Genomic DNA, 17,472 nt, shown 5'->3' with positions numbered 1-17,472 from the left:
TCTTTTCATCTTTAACCCGATGTACTGTATTTTGTCGTACTTACATTTAATTTAATTTAAAATAAATATGTGACAAAATTCAAATCAATAGGATGGCAACAAATTGTTTTACAAATATGCTTTTATTCAATACCGGAAAACATACTTTGAAAAAAGCCTCAAACACTTATTTAGATATTCTTTTTTCATCAACAAAATCCTGTTGGTCATGTACATACAGGATTGTTCAGCTGAACCTGTAACATGCAGCTTTCTCCTGCCTCACCTGGAGCCAAACGTTGGTTTTAACACTTTTTATTTAATAGGATGATATTTATTACAATATGAAATCTAAAAGGAATCACAAGGGGCCCAATGCTCAGTCTATCTTCCCTTCTTGAATTTGCCCGGCGTGGCTCCGGTCTTCTGCTTCTTCTTTGCAGATCCTTTAAGCTCAGGTTCCTTAAAGAAAAGCAGAAAAAACAAATCCATTTAGGTTCAGAGAAAATGCAACGATCCCATTGTTTTGGATTCACAGTCACTCTGATATTGCTCTGAATGTACCTTCCGCTTGGAGGACAGAGACCCGGTGACGCTGAAGAAAGAGTCGAGTCGTCCCTGAGTGCTGCCCTGTCGGCTCTTGGAGATCTTCTTACAGCCGTTACGGATCCTGTCCTCGCTGCACACAAATGCATCAATCGATAAATACAAATGCACATTATCGTTATCGTCCAGTGACATTTCCAGGTGAACTTTGCACACATTATTTCTCAGCAATAAACAAGCATTTAAACCAGCATTTAGAAGATGGTCACGAACAGACTCAGGTATGTGCTCTCAACCTGGGGCTCGATCATTTGGAGAAGGATTTGCGATATGACTTTCAATATTAGAGAGTATGCTTTTTTAAAAATGTTCTTTAAGATATCTTTGGGCCTTTATTAGAGACACCACGCTGAAAGGGGGAGAGAGGGGATCACATTGCCTGCATTTTTTTTTGTAAACATTATTCACGATAAGGGTGAAAAATATATCAAAGTGATCTTAGTTTGATTTTAAAAGGATCTATACTGAACAAGGACTTTTTAATAAGTCTTTAGAACACCATTTGTAGGTCTGGACTTTAATAATTAATCTCGAAAGGTTTTTCAACATATGTTGCTCACTGATATGGCATTAGTCATTTTTAAGATTTTTATCAAATTAAGATGGATGTTGCAGCTGCATCTAAACCACATATATGACGGGAAAAGGCCATATAAGTGATGCTTGGACTACAAACTCTGCCTCTGTGACTGGCAGCGCAGCCTAGTGGTCAGACGGTGTATACACAGCTGATCTGCTCATATAATCATTGCAATAACACATGTCATGATCATCATCAAAGCAACAGATCCCAATGAATCTCTGCTGGTTCACCTGAACTGTTTCTCGCTACACATGTACTGGATCAGCCCCTCCTCATCCGGCTCCCCCCACTTCAGATCCACAGTGGAACAATCCACCACTTCTGCATTTAAAAACAAAGCTCTGGCCTCTCTGTAGAGCCAGTCCTCTGGAGGGGGGTGCTTCTGCATGAAGGAAAAAAAGGACATAAACAATGAGAAACGAGAACTCATTCATTAAACTTCCTGGACGTATGGATGGTAGCAGACGTGGATTACCTTGGTGTCGATGTTTTCGAGGATCTCCTCAATGCTGCCGTGCTGCTTGATCAGGTCGATGGCCCTCTTGGGACCGATTCCCTTGATGGTGCCGCAGTAGTCACAGCCCAGCAGGATACACAGGTCTATGAACTACAGGAGGAGAGAGGCGGAGTTAATGCAAACATATCACCTGTGTACCTGGTCCAACGGTGGTTATATTCCCACAGTGCAAACTCCAAATAAAAAATATATATTTGTATTATTATACAAATTACTGCAGCAATATTTCTTTACCTGTTCATTGGTGAGGCCGATGTCCTGCAGGATGCGACTGAAGTGGAACTCCTGGATAGGAAGTTTCCTAAAAACAAATACATTTTGCAATGATTTATCAAGTCCATAAAATAAATAAATTCTTATTACTATTGTTTGTGTTTCAACACAGGGCATATCATCTCCTCTTCAGGAACCTCTGTGCTACAGAGGCTGAGAGCAGTGGGTATGAACGATGCAGTGACTGTGGGATGCAGGTGCTTACTTTGCTTCACTGGCGGTCATGTGTCTGAGCAGGATATTTGTCCCAAAGGTCAGCCCGTCCATATCCTCCGTTGCTGTTCCAAACACCTTCCCTGCTTTAACCAGAGCAGCACAGCTGGCCTCCGCCTCACACGGAGCCTACAGGACAAAACACATCCAATGATATTTCCAATGATGATTCCCTCAGACCTGTTCTGCTGCCGTTGATCTCTCTGACATCTCTCTGAGGGCTTAGAGTAGGAGGCATTTCACTGTACATTCACTTTAAATGTACTTCATAATTTATCCAAATGTATAAAGCGTGAGAGGATTCAGGTTCAGTTGTTAAGGCACACAAAAATCTACTTTTTCTTTTTGGAGATAATAACCATGCACTTGCAAAAACCTCATGATGGGATATATTTTACAAGACTTATTGGAAAAGTCTCTTTTGATACAAATCCAGTAAAAGTGAGAGTAGATCTTACCTCAACGTAGGGCACTCCCATCAGGGTCAGCAGCTTCTTGCACTCGTCGTTATGATGCTTGGTCACTTTTACCAGACGCCTGGTGAATTTGTCGATATTCTCTTGCTCCCCTGGGTCAAGACAAATCATTTCAATAAACATTTACTTCATAACCAATGCAACAATCTCAACCATGTAAAAAAGACTGATGATGTTGGTTTACACCCCTGCTAATAACCAAATATACACACTGATTCTGATCCACCACATATGACAAATGTTAAAGAAAGGGATACAAATATTAACTGTACCCATTTCCTGAGCTTGAGCAAGCTGCTTCTCAGCTTCCGCCCTCCTCTCCCCTCGCTTCTCCAACTAGGGGTGACAAGAAGAGCAAAGATAGAGTAAGAGAATGAGTTAACAAAAGACAGGACGTAGGGTTTTAAAAAGCAAACATAAATAATGATCTCAATAATACAGTGAGTGCAATTGTAGTTTCCCCCTTTTGATTACCAAATAGCTAACACATGTAAACAGCAGTAAAACGTTTACATGGCATTTACTGATCTATCAGACAACAGGAAATCAGAGCTCATACTAACCTCTGCTGACTTGAGCTGTGGGGGCTTTCCGTCAAACACGTACACAGGTTTGATTCCATATTCCAGCATGCGGATCGTCCGGTAGAACATCCCCATCAGGTGGCTGAGGAAAGGAGGTGGCAGAAATGTTTCAGCATTGGGTCCAGATATGAGCTACGTAGTCTAGGATCAAGAAAATAACTACGGCCTCTTTAGTGTGTCTCCTATTACGACTTAATGTCTGGCTTTACCTCGTCGTCTCGCCATCCTCATTCTGCAGTAGGTTCCCGTCCTGTCTCACAGCGATCAGGAACTGGTAGATACACATGGAGGCATCTATTGCAATTTTCCTACCTGCAAACGTTTAGAAAAGCAGTTAGCTAACTATAAGGCATGTTTATAGGGCATTGTGATCTATGACATGGTTTCTATGCAAGGTTTCTATCATTCACTATATAATGGCTCTTATTTCTGGAAGTGATTCATCCTCCATCTCTCATATCCCCATACCATCTGATACAGCATTGATCCCAGGGGAGATCATTAAACTGTCATCTGATCTCTTTCACATTTCTAGTACAGTCATCAATAAGTAGGGAAAGGGACCTGTAACATTTACCAAAGTAGTTCTTGATGTCTTGCTCTTTGATGGCACCAGGGGCCTGATCAGCGATCAGTTTAGTAAGCCCGTGAATTCCCATTGTGTTTGGCTGAAGCTCAAACTGAAATCACAAAAATCTGAAAAACAATGAAATGATGTTTAATTATTATTCTGTTGTCACACACACACACACACACACACACACACACACACACACACACACACACACACACACACACACACACACACACACACACACACACACACACACACACACACACACACACACACACCACACACACACACACACACACACACACACACACACACACACACACACACACACACACACACACACACACACACACACACACACAACACACACACACACACACACACACGCAATTGAGGTCTTCCAGTGTTGTTTAGCATATAACATTACACGACTCTGTTTTTAAAGTTTACATTGTGTTTACATGCGTCCTACTTTGACTGATGCATGCCGAAGTAAAGATTATTCAAGGAAAAGCTACCATACGCTTGTTTATATGATTGTGGATGACGGGGAAAGAAGGACATATTCAATGTTCAGTTTTTGAGGGGGATTTGGTTTGCAGGACAGACCGTGTCATGGTGGTGAGTAGCTTTGTCACACAACGCTTTAAAGCTGCAGCTGCTAGGCTAAATCATAATCAATGTCACATGAATACTTATTGTACATGCTAGCAGGGGATAGCATTATTGTATCGTTGTACTTTACACTTTCGATTAAGTTAATCCATTTGTGTTTATTAACTCACCACGTAGCTGTTTCCCTCGAGTCTGTGAGCACTGTGGCGGGTCTCTTTAGCGGGAAATCAAATATCAGACATCGCCTATCAATCTATCGAGCTCGTTATCTTCAGAGACACTGAAGAACTGCGCATCGATTGTGCACGTTTGATTAACCAGGTCTGAGTTCTAGTGAGGAAGTACTGGAAGGGCATTCATTGGTTCATTGAGGTTGAAGGAAATCCGGTCAACACAGCATAATAACAGAGTCGCTTATGTCGAGGGTTCAAAAGGTTTGAATTGTGTTTTTCGGTTACGTTACAGCAGTAAAATAAACCTGGTTAATGTCGAATGGCTCGTGAGAGGAATATTTCCCCGGCTGTGAATTACCGGTAAGGTCGGAGGTGTGTTTTTGTTTCTCCGCCCACTCCGGAAAACTCAACTGAGTCGTCGTTATTTTTATTTTTTAAGGTGACGTGGAGTCGAACCCCCTCTTCTACACTGGCTCATGTGTCAATAAAAGTACTTGGTGTACCCGGATAGGATCGCCATGAATGCATAATACGTTGGGACATAGCACCGTGGTTTTCCAGGATGTTCCGCTGTAAATCTTTACATTGAGCATCGGCGCATACCGGAGCAGAGTGCAGTGAGTCGGGCCTGAGACAGAGGAGACAGACGAGCGGACAGACAGGTTTGGTCGGATCTGCAGCATTGGACCTGGAGTGACATAACTGTGATACTGGTATAGTAGATTTCTCCAACTACCACCCTGTAGTCATTTGAGTCGTCCATGCTTAAAATAAAAATCCAATATGCATCTTTTGGATAACGCAATGTTGATTTAGATAAGTTGTTTGTTTTACACGAATCAGGGAGGCCCATCATTATAGTCTCATTCATTTGAGTGGAATCTGCTAAACAAATAGGAGGCCCACTGCGTTTTCTGACACTGTAATAGTTGAGCTTATTGTAAATGTAGTATTAGAGAAAAGTCAATTTCGCAATCACTCACAACATTTTACTTAACAGAGTTGACACAAGCATGGCTTTTTTAGTCCTCGGTTGCTGATGGAGTTATTGGCCTCGCTAAAATCATTAATTGTGTAATCTAAAAACAGTCTTTTCAAATGTGATATTTTAATGGCTGTCCTGGCACTAAATCATTTAGGAAGTCTGCATGTGTCATGCTGAAGAGTCATACCAGGAAACAGATTGACACTGAAGAGTATACACACACACACACAAGTGATCTGCCTCTTGAGACTTACCTTCTGAACCTCAGGAGAGAATTCATCAGAGAGCTCGTCCACACTAGCAGAACTTCATATACCACTCTAAAAAAAAAGCTAAATCATTATTTGCTGTGAAAAAACATGCCCACTATTTAGCAAGCACATACACTCAAGTTTAAACTGGTAACAGCTGTCACCGGAGCATTCCAACTTTTCCTCCTTGTTAACATTTAAAAAAGTCAGCATGATGATCCAGAAGACAGAGTACAAGTTGTTATAATTGCGATTGAATTGCATTAAAACTGCACACAGACATCTCAGAAAGGTTGCATTGCTGTGACTTTTGACCAGTAACGTGACATCAGTGCTGAGTATGGATTAACCTCTTAAATTCTATTATATCAAAATACATTATCATTGCTTTTCTTTGTGAGGTTGAAGACAGGTTAATTATCAATTAATAACATTTCAGATTATTGGTTTGAAGGTCTGTATTTGTATATAAGTTGTCAATGCTCATTTAGGGCTTTCAGAAAAGAAGAATTTGAGAACAACAGTATGCCGATGAATTCTGGGGAGACGCTTTAACAAAATAAATTATACTGATCTGCAGAACAGCATCCTTGTGCTATGACACTTTGTGTATACTCTCGCAAAGTCATCACAGATAGAAACAAATGAACAGAGCTCATTTAATTCTAGTCATAAAACCCCCCTGGACTATAAAACTGATGAAACTCATTGTAACCCACAGTGTCTCACAGCTGTTAGCGTGTCTCTCATTATTCATTTGTGTGTGTGTGTTAGAACAAGTGAAGTGACATTGCACAAAACTCTCCCCTTGACACATAAATCACACATCAGGTGTGGCATGGACATGACTTGACTTCTTGACTTGGAATGAGACATACTGTTAGTCTTAGGACGGATACACAGCTGTTCTCATGAACTGATCCACTGTCCATCTTTGCACCAGGGGTTATGCGGTGTGGAATAGGACACCTGCCAGGGGGCTGCCAGAGGACGATGGGCCTGCACTGCGTCTTGATCCTGTGCTTGTTCTCAGGCTGGGCAGTGGGCTACAAACAGGGGGACAACGTGACTCTCTATGTCAACAAAGTGGGTCCTTATCATAACCCCCAGGAGACATATCACTACTACACCCTGCCTGTTTGCAGGCCGGAGAAGGTCAGTCTTTGTTCTGATTCACTGTGTGTTGTTGTCTGCTGAAGCTCACAGAGAGAGATTATGTTGTCATGCTAAATTTAAGAAGAAATAAGGATAACAGTTACGTCTCAGCATTTCTTGTAACATTTATCTGAAAGGTAATGTTTCTCCACTAGGCCACGAGGGTCCAATTCAACTTGGAACTTTACTGCAAAATGGCTTGGCTTAATGTTGCGAAATCTATGAACACATATGATTTGAATACAGAATAAAAATGACCCTTTTACAGGTAGAAAAATGGGTAGTATATGTTCAAATGTATTTATAACACAGTATAATATAGACTGAAATAAAAGGTATTTTTGTTGCCATCTGTGATTTTATGTCGAGAGAATTTCACCTGGTTTAAGATTTAATTAATGTCACATTGCTTAAGAGACATGTCATTTCAGTCGTGTTATTTTTTAGTTATGTTCCCTGCTTTAATTACCTCATCATAGCTTTTAAGTTTTGAAATCACTTACTCACAGATTTGTGACCAACTTGTGCTTTCTGCTGTTTGTACCCTCTGTTACTCATGTTGTAACACTTCTTCTTCAGGTGCATCACAAGTCCCTGAGTCTGGGAGAAGTGTTGGATGGCGACAGGATGGCAGAGTCCTTATATTACATTAGATTCAGGGAGAACGTGGAGAAAAAACCTCTTTGCACGCTCACACTTTCAGAAATACAGGTATGTTTGTGGACAGTTTGAACTTAATCCGTAAACTACCAGGCACCTTGTGTAAAGCTTAAATTCTCCCGGATCATAGTGTACTTGTAATGTAGTCTGTTTATGCTATCTAGTGCTTTTAATATTTATCATTGCTTAACATAGTGTGGGGTTAAATGCCGTGGCCTGTGAAACAAATGGGGTCTGATTGTGGATACGTTTTGTGTGTCTCAGGTGGACGAACTTCGTGAGGCCATCGAGGAACTTTTTTACTTCGAGTTTGTCCTGGATGACATTCCAATCTTGGGCTTTGTAGGCTACATAGAGGAGAGCGGCTTCCTGCCCCACAGCCACAAGGTAAACCTCTTCCTGAGGGATTGTGGGATATGTAAATTCTATTTGGGAGGCAAAGAGAAAGAAGGTGTACGGTTTCATCTTTATGCAAAGTCCCTGTTTCATCTGAACCACACCTACTGTAATTATTTTCTTTGAATCTCTCTCTTCCTCTTTCTCTTTGTTTACTCTCCTTTGTCTCCTCCCCTCCCCTCTCACCCCCTACAGGTGGGTTTGTGGACTCATCTGGACTTCAACATTGAGTACAATGGCGACACAGTGATATTTGCCAATGTATCAGTGAAAGAGGTGAAACCTGTTCCCCTGGAGGAGGGCGTGGGTTCAGTGGGGGGAGTCGGGGTGGGAGGAGGCAGCCTGGTCGTCACCCACACGTACAGCGTGCGCTGGTTCGAGTCCCCTCTGCCTCACTCGAGGAGAGCCGAGCGCCTCAGAGATTACTCGTTCTTCCCCAAAACGCTGGAGATCCACTGGCTCTCCATCATTAACTCGCTGGTGCTGGTGGTGCTGCTGCTGGGCTTCGTCATCATCATCCTCATGCGGGTCCTGAAGAATGACTTTGCCAGGTTAGTTGGGCCTATAAATGTGAGACTTTGTGTTTCATGTCTTTTAAATATGGAAATTATACTATGGAAAGAAGATAGGCCAGGGATGGGCAACTTTGATGGTGGTGGGGGCCACATAATTGATGTACTGGCCACCAGGGGGCTGCAGATTCACTTGGAACACACACACACACAAATTCCATGTATTGTATGTAATTATTAACAAATATACTCAGTCTGACATCTTCATTGACATTTTACAATCTTTCAGGGAACATCCTCTAATAATCTCACTAAACAAATATCAGTTCACAGAAATGTTATTTAATTTTTACAAGTGGCATGTTTGTATTGAACAGGTTATTTAACAGTGGAATACAACTATTTTTCCGGGTCCGTTACAGTTTGTTTTCTGTCTTGGTTTTTAGAATATTAAACTTCTTTCGCCAAATTCAGATGATAAATACAACTTTTAAGCTTGTAAAGGCATAATTACAAGCGGTAACTTAATGTCACAGCAGGCATAACAACAGCCTGTGTTTCCCCGGGAAACAAACACAATACACACAAACGCGTCACAGATTATTTTGCGGTATTTGGCTGCCGCACGAAATCATATACGCAGATCGCGACGTAACTAGGAGTCTAGTGGATGGTATCAGTACTACAAGTAATAAAATAAAATATATATATTTCTTTAATTAATTACGTTGTTTATAAATGTATCTGAGGGCCGCAAAAAGAGGAGGTGGGGCCCCTGGGCCACCATTTGCCCATCCCTGCTGTAGGCTATTGAAAACATCTTAAATATAGTTAAAAGAGTTTTACAATCTTATACCAACAGAAAAAAAGTAAAGTCATTTAGACAATTCTGAAATCTATTGGGAGGAAAAACATCATATCGCAGTTTTTCTCTTGAGATTTTTAAAGACATTTATCACAATTTTTTTGGACATTTTCAAGTAATAATTATATAATCAATTTATAATTTGTAAATACATTTGATAATTTGCTCAATTATAAAAAATACTCAGCATGTGCAGCTCTTATTTGACTGTCTTTTGAGAAGTTAGTAGGTACTTTTTTCCAAAGATTTATTTAAAAAGTCTAAAAAAAATTACATTAAACTTTAAAGGCATACATTTCGGCTTTAAATACTTTTTACTCTCTTTTGGACATAAGGCTGTGGAAGTCTGAGTCCAAGGACAGGCTAGTTTAAATGTTGTATACGTTAGATTTCTATTACATTTTAATGAAAGAATTATAACATTTTGTTCATGTATATTCACAGATAAATACGGATGATATTAAATATCCAGGATTATATTTTCAAATTGGCACAGTATCAAAAAATAGCAAACAGGAAATCAAATCTAACTCCAAGAATGGGAAATAACTCAAATCAAGTAGATCATTAGTTTCTTCCTCTATCTTCTCACTTAGTCCTCCTCATCTACTCCTGTACCTGAAAGCCTTCTCCCCTCACCTGCAGGTACAATGTGGAGGAGGAGGGCGGCTGTGATGATCTGGACCAGGGAGACAACGGCTGGAAGATCATCCACACTGACGTCTTCAGGTTTCCCCCTTACAAAAGCCTGCTGTGCGCCGTGCTGGGGGTGGGGGCTCAGTTCCTTACTCTTGCCACAGGTGGGCATTCATTCTCAAATACACCCAAACAGTACTAGGAGGATCATTGTTCTGTTTGAAAACTGAGCACTCAGACAGCACTGACCCGCAGCAGCAGTCTTTGTACTGACCAGTAGAGGGACATAACAGGTCATATGTAAAGGTGTCTGATCACTTTAATGTGTCCTCATCAGGAATCATCCTCATGGCTTTGCTGGGAATGTTTAACGTGCATCGCCATGGCGCCATCAACTCTGCTGCCATCGTCCTGTACGCTCTGACCAGCTGTGTGTCGGGCTACGTGTCCTGCAGCTTCTACACACAGATCAACGGACAGCGCTGGGTGTGGAACATCATCCTCACCTCCTCCCTCTTCTCCGGTGGGTCTGATATGGAGGGTCTGGGATCACTTCACACTGGTTGTTAGAGCAGGGTAAACAGTACTTAAGATAGGAAAGATAAGATACGATTAGACTTTATTTATCCAGAAGGAACATTTTGTGCCAGGGTTACACAATTAAAGCATTTGAATTTTTTTATATTTGCAGGTAATCAAAACTTGATTTATCTGTTATTGCATAAGATTATCTCCTCTCTGCCAATAGCTTGAGGGTTACCCATTTAGCTGCTTCCATCCTCAGTACTTGTTTTCTTTTCTCCTTATTTCTTTCATCACAGCTCTTACATTTCCCTCTTGACATTTTAAATGTAGGCATTAAGCTGTCATTGAAAAATGTGATAATTAAGCTTTAAAAGGAACCAATTGATACGGATGAATTTTAACTGAGGTTTGGCCTTTTAAACTCTCTGTAGATTCACATTATGGTCTCTAAGGAGCAACATTTAGCTAACTTTTATACTTAAATAATGTTAAGGATGTATTCACAATGATTGACCATTTTGTAAGTTAGTAACTTTACCTAAACTTTTCATATATCGTCTATAAGGAAGCTGTCTGTTTTTTTACACTGCTATTGTTCATACACACTTTTGCTTTAAGTGTTACTTTACACATTTAGAAGAGAACTGGAATGATTTCACCCATGCCTAGCTTTTACAGCTTTGATGGAATTACTTTGTGTCTTTTTAAAGCCTAGTGTATAACAGCAGTCTCATTTGTGCTCTGTATAATGTGACAAAGCTGTTCAACTCAATTTATAATCTATTCATTTATGCAGGAGTTCTTGGTTCAGGTTCAAGAAGTTGTTTTAAATAGAGCATTTCTGGCACATAAAAAATGATCTTATTCAGTAACCCAGCAGCTGTATATTTTCATCATTAAAAAGAAAAACACATCATTAAATATAATGAATCACTTAACCCTAACCCATTTGAACTATACCCTGGTGCATACTTTCTCAAAAAAAGGTGATAAAAAATGCGTGTTCTTTATTAAATCCGTCCTTCATCCCCACAGCTCCTCTATTCCTGACATGGAGTGTTGTGAACTCCATCCACTGGTGGAGCGGCTCCACTCAGGCTTTGCCGGCCACCACCGTGCTGCTCATCCTGGGGGCCTGGGTGCTGGTGGGCTTCCCGCTCACCGTCATCGGAGGCATTGTGGGAAAGAATCGAGCCGGCAGCTTCCAGGCGCCGTGCCGCACTCGAAACATCGCCCGGCAGATCCCTACGCAGCCGTGGTACAAACACACGGCCGTACACATGGCCATCGGTGGTTTCCTGCCTTTCAGGTGAGACGTCTTGATGTGTGGGGAAGGGTGCTTCAGTCTAAGGGAGAATTTAAGACCACCTCTCCATACAGTTAAACAGTTTTGGTGTTAAGTGATTGGGATAGTAATACCGTTCTTCCCAACATTATATTGCTGAACGACGATTCTACTATTAATCTATTCAACCAACCTAAAGGGCTGCCTTCTGCTGGTTTAACTGCAAAGAAATCCGTATTACAATAAACACCCTGTATCTTATGTTTATTGATTAATGGATATCTTCCTTTCATAATATATTAATCTCCAAGCTGTCCTTTACATCTGTAAACCATTCTGTAGCCATTAGTAGAGCTGTGATCCTGGTTATACGTTCTCCTTGGACTTTTTAATTTTTCTGTATTTATATTATTTGTATCTATACTTTTGAAGATAGTTTGAAAAATAAAAATTGGTCACAAAAGAAGCATTGTAGGAGAATGACTGATTAAATATCTTTATTTAGGAATAAACTTTGGAACTGTTAACTACCAGGTGTATCCAGACAAATGGTAAAAACATAAAAAGTACAGCCTTTTGATTTTTGTTTTACACCCACTTGTTTCTATTTTTAACATTTGTTTCAGTGCCATCTCAGTGGAGCTGTACTACATCTTCGCCACAGTTTGGGGCAGAGAGCACTACACGCTCTACGGCATCCTGCTGTGCGTCTTCGCCATCCTCCTCTCAGTGGGCGCCTGCATCTCCGTCGCGCTCACCTACTTCCTGCTGTCCGGCGAAGACCACCGGTGGTGGTGGCGCAGCGTCCTGAGCACCGGCTCTACCGGCCTTTTCATCTTCGTCTACTCTGTTTTCTACTACCGGAACCGGTCGTCGATGAGCGGCCTGGTGCAGAGTACGGAGTTCTTCGGCTACTCTCTGCTCACGGCGCTGGTCTTCTCTCTGATGCTGGGCAGCGTGTCGTTCTGGGCCTCACTTGCGTTTATTCGCTACATCTACCGTAGCCTCAAGATGGACTAAAAATGTGAATATACACATGGCTATAAACAATCCTCATTCTACTCTTGCTTTCAATCATACACACATCTCCTATGCCACAGGAGTAAAGGGGCCTTGATTTTAGCGAGAGCCGATGGTTGAAATAAAGCTGTTATTTTAACACGGTTGGATTATGTATTTAAGGATAAAATGGGATAGTTGTGTACTATCAGGAGTGAATGTGTAAAAATGTATGAGCTAGTGGGGGTGAATGAATTTAATCATTGTATGATGTAGTGGCATCTGGTTCCTACTTAATGCTTGAATAAGGCTTGGCAGGCTCTAGTCTTTAATCCCCACATTGCACCAGTTACCCACTGAAGCGGCTGTCTCATACTGTAGTTTTATTAAAAATGCAGCAGTGCCGGTGTTACATGCAATTATACTTCACCCACACACAGTATCAACAGTCAATTTACATATTGGAATAATAGTTTTGCAAGTCACCTGTCAAGCTCCACATGGCCCAGAGGATAAGAGGAATGCAGTTTAGAAGAAAGTTGGTGATGGGAGCAACATTGTATGTTATGGTCACCATTGACTGGTTTTGGTTCTGATGTAAATAGTCTTTTCAATAAAAATGCTTTTAACACAGTGCCAGCAAGAAATTCAGGATTTTTTTTCATGGGTTTTATATCCTTGTACATTTAGAGAAGCCAATTTGAACATCTTTATGATCACAGAAAATGCTACATTTGTAGTTGCTATCCTTTTTTTTTTACATTATTGCAAGTTTGAGTCCTGGTGTCTTGCATATGAAGGATTTCCCCATTTAGCCATATATGATTCAATTACAAAATAAAAAAGTAATCACAGTTTGTCAAAAAATGTCAGCAAAGTTACTGGAGTGAAACTGGCTTTTATAAAAAAGTGTGTGCACAGCAGATATCTTTCAGTACTTTGCTTTAAAAATTGTTATAAAAAAAACAACGTGATCCAAGAATGCATCCAACACCACCAAGCGCAAAGAACACACCAACATTAAATAGTTGCATATCAAAAATAAAACGAATTGGTAAAAATACTTTTGATTGGGTATATGTACACTCGACCATGCAAAAAAGACTTCAATCCCAGTGAAATGGAATATAAACAGGGCTGTTGGGTAAATATTACAGAAAAAGCTCGAACTCATCAACCCAACAACAACTACTGGCCGTGGTACACCATGGCTGTGCCGCGGGTGTCCCCGTCTTTGCTTTCGAATCGCGTGTCATGTCCAGTGTTATTTGCAGGGGCGGCGCTGGCTGAGTTGAATGCCATGTTGTTGTATTCATAGTGGTTGACTCCTGGAGGCATGGACCAGGCCTGGGGCCTGGGGGGCACTGCGGTCTGGGACGAGCCTGAGGCCCAGGGAGGGTATCCAGCAGCTCCAGCAACAGAGTTAATGGCGGCCAGATAGAGGGCGAGGTTCTGAGGAGCCGCCTTTTTAAAAGACGTCTCCATCATGCGCTGATTGTAATGCTCCTTCAGCTGGGGCCGGGCTTCTCCCTGATACTGAGGGGAATCAGGGATATTAGTACACAATTTAGAAAAAAGTGGCATTCTTATTCTTACGTTTGATCATGTTTCGTCACGCCTTTAAGGTCATAACCAGACTATGGTTGGGCCTCCATTATGGACGTCTTGTTTTATGTCCTAGCCTCTGTTTCTCTGTTATTAATTAACAGGAAATTTGAGCAGGACAATGTCCAATCACACCTTTATCAGCATTAAATATTTGAGCAAACAAAGAGCTACTCACAGGTGGGATGTGTGGTGGCATATTGGTGTACATGGGTCCACGAGTAGGGCTGTTTCTGTTGTAGCGCTCCGACACCCAGCTCGTGTCCTTCTGGTGCCTCCTGAGCTTCATCCTTCGGTTCTGAAACCAAGTCTTAACCTGAAACGCAGAAGAAAGAGCTTCAGATGATCTGAAAAGATGCATACATTTTGCTGTGGATGTGATCCAGGACAGCCATTAATCCCTCACCTGTTTGTAGGACAACCCAGTCAGTTCTGCAACATTCTTCATCTCCACCGGTGTGAGGTACCTCTGAACACTAAAGCGCTGGACAAGAGCATTCATCTGACTCTCAGAGAAGGCAGAGCGGACCTTTCCTTTAGGGGTATTTACAGCCGAAGCCTTCGTTGGGACAATTAAGGGTGCATTTTGGGTATCGTTGGTGCACATGTTCCCATTGACAGGAACAGTTCTGGGCTCCTCCATGACAGAGCTGGAAACATCCTCTCTGGCATCAGGGCTCCTACAGATCGCTTCTTCCTCCAGCTCTTTCTTTGCCCATGTAGCAGGGTCAGCCTGGGGGACACTTCCTTCTCTGCTGCTCCCAGAACTCCAGGAATCTAAGAGAGGGGAACGGACACGGTGAGCAGGGTCAAAATTGTTCCGAGCATTTGTCAAAGCATCACATAACTGGACCTCTGTGGGGGACATAACCCCAAGGAGGATTATATTTAACTACATCATGCCGAATGTAGTTGTGCCCTAATTAACTGTGTATTGGAAATGGCAGTTTTTGGCATATGATCATACATTATGAAGTTTCTCTTCTTCATACCAGGTTATTAATGCACACTATAATATAAGCAATATTACATTACATTATTTCGCTCAATAAAAGCACTAATAATGTAAAGGCCCTGCTGTCTGCTACAATGTATATAAATAAATGCAATAAATAAACACTGTTTTTGGTACTTTTTACATGTATTTACTTTATTAAACTGAATAGTTAAATATTTGTTGGCATTTTCAAGTTCTGTCGCTAGATGTCGCCACTTGTTTCAGCGGGTAAAATCAGTGGCGCGATATTTGTGACTAACAAACTAAAATGGAACTAAAGTGGACTTCACGGTCAACATTCGTGGAAGAAATCCTCGCTTTTTGCAGCCATGGGGGAAATGTAAGAATCATAATTTTGTTTCCCAGTTTTAAAGTTGCATGCGAGTCAGTGATAGCAATTTACCTGGTGAGGTGTGAGTCTCCGAGTCACTGGCGGTGTTGCTCCCGGCCCGCCTGACCACATGTGGCCGGGTATCGTACTCAGGCCGGTGGGGTTCGGCCAGCAGCAGACGGCCTGCTTGGGAGTCGCCCAGGTAAACCGCCTCGGAGCCCTGGTAGTGACCGTGGCCGCTCATGGCGTGCTGCCCCGGGCTGCCGGGTGGAGACTCCTCCCGAGTCCGGGGGGTGGAGGCGAAGTAGGCTGGGCTGACCCCGGCGTTGTAGTTGCCCAAATCCGTGACTCCGGGCGCTTCTCCCCAGCTGGCCGTATTCCCGTGGTTCTGCTCCGGCCCGGGTTGGTAAACGAGGCCGTAAGCGTATGCGTGGTAAGAGGGGTTATAGTTGTAGCTAATCTGCGGCTTCCAGTCGGCCATTTCTCCGGCGTATCGATAACAATGTAAAAACCGCAACTAAAAAATAACCAAACAAATGTGAGTTTACTGCAGGACGAACCCGTTCATCCACAGGGGCGATGCTAGGTCCTGTCCAGGTAAAACAAGCGGTGTCAACTAACTTTGAAAATTGCGCCCATCCTCCAGATGTTATAAAGACGTGTGTGGGTGTGGCCAGGTATGGAGGTAGGTGTTGGGATTGTTGGAGCCAATCCCTTTGACTCATCCTTCATTGAAGGCAGTGATGCCATTTCATTGGCCCACTAAGTTTGTTAAAATTTGTTTTACATTTTTGGGTTTGGGACATGGGCACAAAGACAAACTAGTTTAGAAGAGTTTTAACCACTATTGAAGTAACCCTCTAAAATTACTTTTTATTTCAATGCTACAGAGTTAAAGTTAAATGTCTCACTTGAGTTATAATCTACTGGAAGGATTATATGAAGCCCCTCATTTATTGTGTGTATTGTTTGGTTTTGAAATGCTTCACTCAGGCACTCATGTGCTTGCATGACATGGAATATAATCTCACGGTTCCATATTGAAAAGTGTTTTTGTTTCAACATTTAAGAGCTTCATAAAGATGCTTACATTATGCATACTCCTAATATAACATTTGTATGTATCTAGCTAGATCTATCTCAAAAGAATCCTGTTAATTGTGATGCCCTAATCCAGCATGTGTCTCTTAACAAGAGTTATGAGGCTCAGATTGTAAGAACTGGTGATCGTTTGTTTGAATTGTTAAGGATGAGATTTTGAGATACATCATTTACTAAAAAAGATAGAGCTAAATTGATACTCACTGATAATACACTTAAAGCAACATATGATATTTTTATGGCAGCTTTGGTATTTAAAACAAGCTTCACTGACTGCATGAATACATTGTGCTGCCAGAGATCTAGCTCAGCAGTATAGGACGGTTTTACAAAACATAAATGAGTTACATAAGAGGGCTATCCAAATAGTAAACAAACTGATGCCTTGTCAGCACTAAAGCGTCAGTTTGCTTTAAACCATGGCCAAGTCTGTTGATTCCCCTAGTGGCTTCATTATGGTTTTTTGGGGCTTCTGTCAAAGATCAAGAGACGAAACATAGCATCTGGGTCTCAAGTATGAATAGTTTATCACTTTACCACTCATACTTCTTAGTCAGCGTTTTTGTTATAGATTGA

The 17,472-nt window shown here is 41.6% G+C and overlaps 3 protein-coding genes across 5 annotated transcripts; 1 reads left to right on the top strand and 2 right to left on the bottom strand.

Moving 5' to 3' along the window:
- Window positions 1–103: 103 nt before the first annotated feature.
- fen1 (flap structure-specific endonuclease 1) lies at window positions 104–4,794 on the bottom strand. The gene is made up of 12 exons (XM_034212103.1): window positions 4,591–4,794; window positions 3,809–3,927; window positions 3,441–3,543; window positions 3,211–3,313; window positions 2,920–2,983; window positions 2,630–2,739; window positions 2,164–2,300; window positions 1,920–1,986; window positions 1,644–1,775; window positions 1,399–1,550; window positions 544–658; window positions 104–441 (listed from the first exon to the last, which is right to left on the bottom strand). Exons 2-12 carry the CDS (start codon window positions 3,888–3,890, stop codon window positions 364–366), a joined length of 1,143 nt encoding a protein of 380 aa, XP_034067994.1. The 5' UTR covers window positions 3,891–3,927; window positions 4,591–4,794; the 3' UTR covers window positions 104–363.
- Window positions 4,795–4,827: 33 nt separating this feature from the next.
- On the top strand, window positions 4,828–13,496 carry tm9sf1 (transmembrane 9 superfamily member 1). Of its 2 annotated transcripts, none has more exons than XM_034212094.1 (9): window positions 4,828–5,255; window positions 6,773–6,984; window positions 7,564–7,695; window positions 7,909–8,031; window positions 8,236–8,591; window positions 10,063–10,217; window positions 10,391–10,576; window positions 11,614–11,887; window positions 12,490–13,496. In XM_034212094.1, exons 2-9 carry the CDS (start codon window positions 6,778–6,780, stop codon window positions 12,881–12,883), a joined length of 1,827 nt encoding a protein of 608 aa, XP_034067985.1. In that variant the 5' UTR covers window positions 4,828–5,255; window positions 6,773–6,777; the 3' UTR covers window positions 12,884–13,496. The 2 variants fall into 2 exon arrangements, with proteins under 2 accessions (XP_034067985.1, XP_034067984.1); XM_034212093.1 differs by having other exon boundaries at window positions 4,828–5,306.
- Window positions 13,231–16,410, bottom strand: nanog (nanog homeobox). 2 transcript variants are annotated; one of them, XM_034212096.1, is made up of 4 exons: window positions 15,868–16,410; window positions 14,874–15,244; window positions 14,646–14,783; window positions 13,231–14,398 (listed from the first exon to the last, which is right to left on the bottom strand). In XM_034212096.1, exons 1-4 carry the CDS (start codon window positions 16,274–16,276, stop codon window positions 14,051–14,053), a joined length of 1,266 nt encoding a protein of 421 aa, XP_034067987.1. In that variant the 5' UTR covers window positions 16,277–16,410; the 3' UTR covers window positions 13,231–14,050. The 2 variants fall into 2 exon arrangements, with proteins under 2 accessions (XP_034067987.1, XP_034067989.1); XM_034212098.1 differs by having other exon boundaries at window positions 13,231–14,392.
- Window positions 16,411–17,472: the final 1,062 nt, after the last annotated feature.

Source organism: Gymnodraco acuticeps, unplaced genomic scaffold (genome assembly GCF_902827175.1).
Source record: "Gymnodraco acuticeps unplaced genomic scaffold, fGymAcu1.1, whole genome shotgun sequence".
In the NCBI taxonomy this organism is placed as follows: domain Eukaryota; kingdom Metazoa; phylum Chordata; class Actinopteri; order Perciformes; family Bathydraconidae; genus Gymnodraco; species Gymnodraco acuticeps.
This window is presented reverse-complemented; position numbering and strand designations above follow the sequence as displayed.

Excerpts from the sequence above, each read along its gene's own strand:
- fen1 (XM_034212103.1), bottom strand. The coding sequence starts at position 3,890 with ATGGGAATTCACGGGCTTACTAAACTGATCGCTGATCAGGCCCCTGGT. Across the intron at positions 2,301-2,629 it reads TGGGAGTGCCCTACGTTGAG|GCTCCGTGTGAGGCGGAGGC; the intron begins GTAAGATCTACT and ends TTTGTCCTGTAG. Across the intron at positions 659-1,398 it reads TGTAGCGAGAAACAGTTCAG|CGAGGACAGGATCCGTAACG; the intron begins GTGAACCAGCAG and ends ATTTGTGTGCAG.
- tm9sf1 (XM_034212094.1), top strand. The coding sequence starts at position 6,778 with ATGCGGTGTGGAATAGGACACCTGCCAGGGGGCTGCCAGAGGACGATG. Across the intron at positions 10,218-10,390 it reads GTTCCTTACTCTTGCCACAG|GAATCATCCTCATGGCTTTG; the intron begins GTGGGCATTCAT and ends TGTCCTCATCAG. Across the intron at positions 10,577-11,613 it reads CACCTCCTCCCTCTTCTCCG|CTCCTCTATTCCTGACATGG; the intron begins GTGGGTCTGATA and ends TCATCCCCACAG.
- nanog (XM_034212096.1), bottom strand. The coding sequence starts at position 16,276 with ATGGCCGACTGGAAGCCGCAGATTAGCTACAACTATAACCCCTCTTAC. Across the intron at positions 15,245-15,867 it reads GGAGACTCACACCTCACCAG|ATTCCTGGAGTTCTGGGAGC; the intron begins GTAAATTGCTAT and ends CCCCTCTCTTAG. Across the intron at positions 14,399-14,645 it reads TGCCACCACACATCCCACCT|TATCAGGGAGAAGCCCGGCC; the intron begins GTGAGTAGCTCT and ends GATTCCCCTCAG.